Consider the following 9,139-nt stretch of genomic DNA (forward strand, 5'->3'; position numbering starts at 1 on the left):
TGGCATTCTGACATGTTTGAGATGGTTTTGATCACCATACTTATTTCCGTATGCCTTCAGTACACCTACAGCCATACCGTGGTTCGACATTTCACACGGGCGGAGGAATTAGATGATAAAGTTGGGAGCAGTTGGAATCGGGAATTGGCCTACGACACATTTGTTGACTGTGCGGGACTTTGTTTTCAGAATAAAACCTGTCATAGTCTTTCCTTCTACTCCGGGGCGTGTTATATTCGTAACACATATGATGTCTACACAGATATCACGTTTCTGGTTTCACCTGGAATGAGGACGTTCTTGAAGAAAGGTAAACATTTTTCTTGCTATTTTAAGCAGTGTGTGCTCCGTTTCGCTGTTTGTTTGTTTGTTTGCAATATTTTACTTATAATGGGAATGTATGCTTCTAGTCCGTATACAGACATTCCTCTTCCTTGAACATGTTCATGAAGAAAGGTAAGCTACCGTGACAGAAAATGATGGAGAATGAATGTTGTTTGCAACACGTGTTCACAGTTTTATAGATGTTATTTGCTGTAGGTTATTACAATGGGTATAGATACCCCTAACACGGAACGTTTACACCTCTCACGTTTAGTCTACATGAACGTGTGAGTGAGTGGGTTAAAACCACTTTAACCATAGTGCTCCTACGAGGAAATCTGTATAGTCATGTAAATACGTAACGATATGAACATGAACATCGCACATCCGGGTTCGCCTGGAACGAAGACGTTCTCGAAGAAAGGTCAGTTACTGTGATAGAGAAACGATGGGTAAATGTTGTTTTTACCACAATGTGTGACCAGTATAAAAGATGCAATGTGTCGTAGGTTTTCATGTCACATATAATGGGTATATGCTCGTAACACGCCGATGTGAAATACAAGTGAGTGAAGTTGACACGGTGTGTACAAAGATATAAAAACGACACGTTCTTGTTTCGCAGTTTTACGAACACTACACAATCTTTCCGTCTTTATTTCTGAACTTAACGTGAATGACAAATTGTGAGCATCTGTGACACAATGCTCAAGTCAATCCCCAGACCTACGGTTGTGATAGTCGATATATATTTCAAGGCAGAAAGTAACTTGTTTCGATTGTCCACACTGTGTGACCATTTTGGTCGAGAAAGGTCATTGCTTTCTTGCCTTCACATATGACGGTTTAAAATCAATGGCACGAGACCACAAATATTGGATGGTTGATTTATTGTTGAACGCCGCACTGGGAAACATTCCAACTATATGGCCGCGATCTGTAACTAATCGAGTGTGGACCAGGCAATCCAATGACCAACAGCATGAGCATCGATCTACGCCATTGAGAGACGATGACGTGTGTGAACCAAGTCAGCGAGCATGTTAGTCACGGTTCTGTTAGTCGCCTCATACGATTAGCATGTCAGAAAGAAAGAACCTGTGAACAATGTGCGAAATAGCCACTGGCCCTCAAACCCGTGGCTAGTAAAAACCCAAGTAAGTAAGTAAATCTCCACAGTCACTAGTATATTTTCATGGAGTTATTTTGCAAATATATCACTGTCTCCGACTTGTTAAGTTATAATACACTTTCAAACAGTGCCTGATAACAATGTTTATCATATTAGCAGCTAAATCATGAAACAACCCGCGTCTACATTCCAATTTCGGACTAGTGAATTATTTTGTGAGCTAGTAACTTTCAGGCATCGTTAGCCTGACTCACTAGAAAAATTTGGAAACTATTTCACACATTTGGTGTGAAAGCAATAGCGTTGTATGTGGAAATAGGAACACAAAGTGATAGAGCGAGAAAGTGATGTGAAAATACAAGAAAGTGGCATAATGAGGAAAGAAAGCATAAAAACCGGGTTTCTATATTTTAGTAATCGATTTCATATAACATTCAACTTCATTCTGTTTTTTTATAATGAATAATTTAAAAGGTTTACATTGACATACACTTTAAACAAAAATTCGTTCATTATCTTCAGTACAACATTCAACAGAAACAGAAACGAATTCGTATTTCAAACCATTTGAGAGAATTGGGGGGTTATATAATTACAAACTACAAATTACATCATTACAAACATTATGCCAGGCGTTGATATATATAACCTGACGTTTAAACATACTTTGGAGAGTCATCTTCCAGCTGAAATCAAAACACTATCCTTGAATCTTAACACTATATCTTCAGAAGAACGATTTAACACATACAAGTATTCTGTTGGATACAGATCATACACTGAAAAGTCGTCGATATTATCCTCCACTGCCTGTGGTGTTTGCATGTTTGAGTGAAATCGTTCAGTTTGTACTTGACGCCAAACACGAGCCAGCCCGATTTAGGTGAGTGAGTGAGTTTAGTTACACGCAGTTTTTTAGCAATACTCCAGCAACATGACCGCGGGGGACACCAGAAAATGGGCTTCACACATTGTACCCATGTGGGCCCGATTTAGGAATGTCAAGTATGCTGATTATGATAGATGTAAATTGTGCAGACAAATACCACACATGTACACTGTTACATTTTCCTCCAAACCTACAGAGGTGTTACATACATGCCTTCACCGCAAAGACACGCATATGACTTATGAACGCTTAATTTAGCTCTTTGACAGTAAGAAGTAAATACTTTGACAAATATTCATAAAGAAACAAATCTTTTATTGTCCCTTTTGATCAGATTGTCCTTCGAAAGTATGCCCAATGGTGATATGCTCGCAAAATGTGACAGCTTACTCTCTTTGTCAATAGGAATGGGATATTTGTGAAATATTGGTTTCAGTCAATGCGCCCATGTGGAGATTCGAACTCGTGAAACGCGGACGCCTTAACCACTGGGCTACCAATCGTCCCAATTGTGAAACGGACTGCAGCGACACCTTTTAATATAAATAGAAACCTTTCCAGCACCATTAACGTTAAAGTAACTATAGTTACAAAGCAATGTACTGTGGCAAAGCGTCTGTATCGACTTTTTACCTTAAAACTCACAACTGATGTCTGTACTCTTTAAATGTCATGTCATGTCATGTCACATAACGTCATGTACTGATAGATCTCTGATATACTTTACTGATATATAGACACTATTAACAATACGCCGACTCAAGTGAGCCCTTTTCAAATTCTCACTACCCAAATACTGGTGTAGGGTTAGACCGGATGGAACCAGATGGGAGTGTTCGATCCGACTTGGCCCGGACAATCAACATTAACCTAAACCTCACAGATCTATCATAAAATATGTTTACATATATTGGTGTTATTTTTATCGTATCTACTGTACTTCGTGACTGTTTCATAGTATTTGAAACGAAGCATGTGCGTCAAAGTCCTTCTATTACATTGCTTGAAGAAAATCACTGTTAGTTATGTTTGATCCGTGACTCTTAAGCCAACTTAAAGTTTACAGATGTACAAAGAAATGTATGCGCATCTGTAAAATAAATATTGCTAAAATATCAAGGTGTAAAGTTAAATACAGAAAAGGTAGCATGTTCGTTAAATCGTGACTTTGCTTTATATTATTATTTTATCTTTACACAGTCACATGTTAGCCTCTATAGCAGAGATTCTGACTTGATGTAGTCAAAAACATATAAAAACAAATGTGTTTTCTTTGATGCATATTGTATACAAAATAGAACAGAGCTTTGGTATCAAAGCTCGGTGGTCTTCAAAGTAAAGGTAATTTTCTTTATAAAACTGGCATTAGTGTTTGACGTACGTTGCCCTTCTTTGCCGGGTTGGAAAAACATCCATATTCAGCATCAAATATGTTTACGTCAGTAGACTGGAGTCACATGTACCTTAATCGTGTCTCAAATCCTAGTGTTTAAAGCAAAGTCAATGTCGTGTTTCTTCTGCCTCAAAGATACATACATTCGGTCTCTATCGGTGGGGTTTCGTCAGCTTGGCCTGGGTAATATAAAGAACGTAAACGTCACAGATCTATCATGACTTATGCAAACATCTATAACACAGTACTATTTTTAAGACCCGTGTCAGCGGTGATTTCCAGTGATTCTGACAGATACAAGTCGGGCAGGTTTTACTCGATCTTTTTAATGACTTGAGTAAAGATCGTTTAGATGTTGAATCCTCACGTATGCCTGCTCACCTGTTGGAAGTCATGGAAATGAGTGAGTGAGTCTAGTTTTACGCCACTTGTAGCAATATTCCAGCTATATCACGACGCGGACACCAGAAATAGGCTTCACACATTGTACCCACGTGGTCTTGGAAATGACAAAACTGAAAAATTAGCAAAACCGCATTAGCTTTTGGTGTATCAGAACAGGATAAGAGCATGTTTCAGTCTCTTGCTGAATTAAGAACCGAGAGTAAGATCCTTGCTTTAACAAAATGAACCTCATCCTTAAAGGACGCCATCTGTATGGCTTTTCTGTCTAAATAACACATATCCCGTGACAGTCGGAGAAAAGACGTTCTTTAAACCAGACTTCGTCTTGGGCCATGCATAGTGTTATTAATAATGATGTTGTTGGTTCCCAATATGGTAATTTTGCTGCTCTCTCAAAACAACTGCTGTGTTATGTTGTTTATGCAATCGTCTGTCGTTTGTCCCACAGCTGAATGTGTCTCTCCATACAGCCAGATAGGAGACATATGCATATGGGTGTCCAGCTCTGCTCTGACCAATGCTGAGGCAAGATGGAAATGTCAGATGGACGGTGGTGACTTGGTGACCTTCCACACGTTTGACAAAATACAACTGGTTGAAGACTTCATGGCTGCAAATGGTATGCATACATTATTCTACATCTTAATTTGTGAGTTGAGTTTCACGTCACACTCAGCAATATTCCAGCTATGCACCCCGGCCGGCCGTGCACATTTATCTTTTCCGGAGCAGAACTCTTAAACCTGTCAGTAATTCTTCGCCAAACTTGACATATAGCATTTCCATGGCAACAAGTTTGACTTGGACTGAAATTGGAGGTAATGCGGGGGATACTGTTGACTGCGTCTTCTTGTTTGTTTGTGTTTTGTTGTTGTTTTGGTTTGTTTGCTTTTTCTTTTGTTTTTTGTTTGTTTGTTTGTTTTTTGTTGGGTTTTTTTGTTGATTTTTTTTTTTTTTTTTTTTTTTGGGGGGGGGGTTCGGTTGTCAACATTATTCCCTGCTGTGACCATGAGCCCGATCCACAAAGATCCACAAAGCATTTGTAGCGCTACACCATTCTTAAGCATATGATAAAGTATACAGCTTACAGTATAGTATTGTGTACCCCAACTATTCACACTGTTCCATTCCTAGCTTTACATCATGGTCACTGGCTATTGCTAAAGTATCGTCTACCTTTGAAGATCTGGCTTAGAATAACTGGTCTTCAGCAACCCATGCTTGTCGTAAACGACTCAAGGAATCGTATAGAGAGGCTCGCTGACTCTGGCTCATGTCATCGTACGAAACGCTTAAATTGATGTTCATTTTGTTGATCATTGGTCCAGACTCGATTGTATAGATACCGGAGCCATTAAGCTAGAATGTTGCCGAGTGCGGAGTTAAACAACAAACTGTAATGACGTCAAAAGCAGATATGGATGGGGAGGTGGGGAGAGGAAGAGAAGAAGGGAGTAGCCTATTTGTCTTTGGTTACTCATTGTGCGAAGTTGTTATTATATTATAGGTTGTCTGTATAGCACACATTTGGCGCATGGATATATACATATAATTCCGGCGTAAACAAATATAAGATCTTGATCCTTTAGGAATTAAGAGAAATGTTGTGTTGCAGGTATTGGTGTGAACGGGAGACGTTCAGTTGGGGCCTATCTGGATGTGCTCAGTTTGAAGTGGGACTGGGTGGATGGTTCCGGACTCAACAGCTCCAGCCCTTGGTGTGCTCCGGACAATACACTGGATCCTACAGAGGGATGTGTACAGCTGCAGAACTCCTGTTTTCACGACAGTTCCTGCTCTGACACTCACGAGTATATCTGTGAAATAATGATGTAGAGAACAATAAGAGGTGGTGATGTGATGCGAATATTCTAGTACACACTGCACAACCTTATCGGCACTTGATGAACTTTGTTGACCTCTGATGAACAGTTAACCAATATTTGCGAGGTAACGTTGTCAAACTCAATACTTCAACCTTTAGGTTATTCCAGTCCGTTCTTCAGAGTAAGTGTGCGAGCTGGGTTATACGTCGCATTTATGAAATATTCCAGCATTATCACGTCGGGGAACGCCAGAAATAGGCTTCACACATTGTCCACATGTGGGAACTCGAACCCGGGACTTCGGCGTGACGAGCGAGCGCTTTTACCACCAGGCTACCCCCATCGCCCGTCCCTCATTATTTTTTTAAAAGCCAATTGACCTTTATGTGAAACCCTATGAATGTTGTAATGAAGTAGTGCTAACAACGGGGTGAAACGTACTTCGAAATGCTTGTCTTAGAACTGTATACGTTGAGCACGTAGCTCAACACCCTCCACAAACAAGGACAACCGGCTAGGACACTAAACTGTCTATTGCTTAAACATCAACAATATTTACTCTGATCTAAATACCCGGACAATTTCCCCTGTTTCAGTTGTCGATATATCTTTTGTTGTCTTGAACGAATTTTCACCAAGGTCACCTCTGTTCTTATTCATCAATACAATGAAATATGCAATAGAACGAGGCTGCATATAGGATAAATACAATGACTAATCTATATAACATAATCGAACTCGCACACAAACATGGGACAACCATGTGTACCATACCTACTACTCATGTAAAGAGACATTTTGAAAATGCATATTAAATCAAGTTTTGTTTTGTTTGGCAAACTGCTCAAAGTTCTTCTGGCAATAACACATAACATCGAAATAACGTTTTTTCTATCTTTGGCGACAAAACAAAGCACACAGACATATCTTTCCTGTTTCAGAGTGAAAGTTTATTGTGTGTTTTCCTTTTATTTCTGTATAAAACATATCCGTTTGTTTCACGATATGCAAGTAAATATTGCTTGACGCTGCTTCAGCAACAATGCAGCTATTAATGAAGCGTCAACTATTTTGCTTCAACAAACATTAGCCGCGGGTCTCAACACTAATGAGTGAGTGAGTTGAGTTTTACGCCGCACTCAGCAATATTCCAGCTATATGGTGGCGATATGTGAATAATGGAGTCTGCACCAGACTATCCAGTGATCAACAACATGAGCATCGATCTGCGCAATTGGGAACCGATGACATGTGTCAACCAAGTCATATGAAGTTTTTGTCAAGACCTTTTGGTGTCTCAACTTGAGGCTGAGAATGGATGATTTTGGAGTTTTAATTGCTTCTTGAAGACCTCTCAATGTATTGTAAAGCAAGTGATACGACCTGAGCTTCAGTGGTACAATTCGAGCTTCCATCAGTCAGTATCCATGAAGTTATCATTCATCTTCAGTATCCCGTGCTTGTTGTAAGAGACGACTAACGGGATCGGGTGGTCAGGCTCGGCGCTCATGCTGATGCACTGTCTGGTCCAGACTCGATTATTTACAATCCGCCTCCATATAGCTGAAATATTGCTGAGTGCGGCGTAAAACTAAACTCACTCACTCACTCCCACCATGAGCTAGTCGCAAAGACAAAGTGATACTGTTGATAACATTGCAGCTGATACCTTCTCAATATATATTGAAGACTATGTATGATTTCTGGTATTGAAGGGATTTTGGTGATTTGTTACGAAACGCTTGTTGATTAGTTTCCGACTTTTTCTTAATTTATTTTGACGGCTGACAGTATACATAACCGTGGTGGCGTTGCTCATAGTTTATCTTCGGTTATAGCATAAAGATTTCAGTGGCATTTTCTGCTTGGGATTTTAAGCGATTACTAGTGGCGAGACTGTGTTGTTTCCTTTTGTATGACTTATGTATGACATAGATGGTAGAATTCACTGTTAAATGTTTCATTCTATAATCACGTTATCATCACGTTATATACCTCTGATTTTCCAGCACATTATGTATTTGTTTAAAATCTGAATAACACGGTTATGGTAGAATGGAGATAAACGTATTGTGTTGGAAAATCAGCGGTATATAACGAAATTATAATAGTTCTAAATTTTGTATTTAAAACCTCACGCTAAGCGTTCGGTTTTAAATCAAATTTAGAGCTATTATAATTTCCTTATATACACCTCTGATTTTCCAACACTGTACGTTTATCTCCCAACTAGAAAGACTGGAGTTCTAGTAAACGTTCAATGACTACATGGTGTATATATCTCCACATATAAACCTGAAGTGTGCTTCTCACTATGTAATTGGTCCTTTCTTGTTTTCACAGAATATCCGCAGTTGGGGTTTTTGGTTTGCAGGGACAGGTTTTACTTTCTGCAATTAACTATATATAAACATCAACATTCAAATGATGTATGAGTGTTTGAAATCAACTGGGAAAATATCGTTTATGATTAAGCTAAAAGTGCAAAAGTTTTCGTTCTCAAGATTAGACCTACACCTCACAGATCTGAAGGCAGACGCTCTACCATACAGCCACCTGGCCGATGTGAAAACCGGGTTTGAATTATGTATTTAAAGTTGCTGTCATTAAATTGATTTTACGTACGCTTTGGTTATTGTTGTGTAGCTCTATTAATGATCATCTGCACTGTAATTATCCCTCAGTGACGATATATATGTTAAAGAAACACTTATCCTCTGTTTTTGGTAGACAAAGTAAAACCGGAAGGGGAGGGATTTCCTGAACCCGATGGTTTTACATTGTCTTCTAAAACCGTGTTTTCTCCTATACATATTGACTGGCAATAGTTAACAACCTGGATGCACAAAAACATAGTCTTCATATTTAATTGTGTCAAATTCTCGAAGATGCCATTTCCGAGATGAATTGTAAATGAAGCAATCATAAACAACTTTGGATTTAATATGGATACTAACGGGATCGAGTAGTCCGGTTCGCTGACTTGTTTGACACGTCATCGGTTCCCAACTGCGCTGATCGATGCCCATGCTGTTGTTCAATGCGTTGTCCAGTCCAGACTCGATTATCTACAGACCGCCGCCATATAGCTGGCATATTGCTGAATGCGGCGTAAAACTAAACCCTCTCACTCACTCCCCATTAGGGTAAGACCGCAAAGACAATATTCC

General features: G+C 39.3%; 1 protein-coding gene across 1 annotated transcript; it reads left to right on the forward strand.

The window, feature by feature from the left end:
• The first annotated feature begins 690 nt into the window (after positions 1-690).
• On the forward strand, positions 691-5,979 carry LOC137297245 (type-2 ice-structuring protein-like). The gene is made up of 3 exons (XM_067829258.1): positions 691-748; positions 4,592-4,762; positions 5,759-5,979. The coding sequence occupies exons 1-3, from the start codon at positions 691-693 to the stop codon at positions 5,977-5,979; spliced, it is 450 nt and encodes a 149-aa protein (XP_067685359.1).
• The last annotated feature ends 3,160 nt before the right edge of the window (positions 5,980-9,139 follow it).

The sequence above is a fragment of the Haliotis asinina genome, chromosome 9 (genome assembly GCF_037392515.1).
Source record: "Haliotis asinina isolate JCU_RB_2024 chromosome 9, JCU_Hal_asi_v2, whole genome shotgun sequence".
Lineage (NCBI taxonomy): Eukaryota > Metazoa > Mollusca > Gastropoda > Lepetellida > Haliotidae > Haliotis > Haliotis asinina.

Bases quoted from the DNA above. Each gene is read 5' to 3' on its own strand.
- LOC137297245 (XM_067829258.1), top strand. From the start codon at position 691: ATGAACATGAACATCGCACATCCGGGTTCGCCTGGAACGAAGACGTTC. The intron at 749-4,591 runs GTCAGTTACTGT...TTTGTCCCACAG, and splicing joins GAAGACGTTCTCGAAGAAAG to CTGAATGTGTCTCTCCATAC. The intron at 4,763-5,758 runs GTATGCATACAT...GTTGTGTTGCAG, and splicing joins AGACTTCATGGCTGCAAATG to GTATTGGTGTGAACGGGAGA.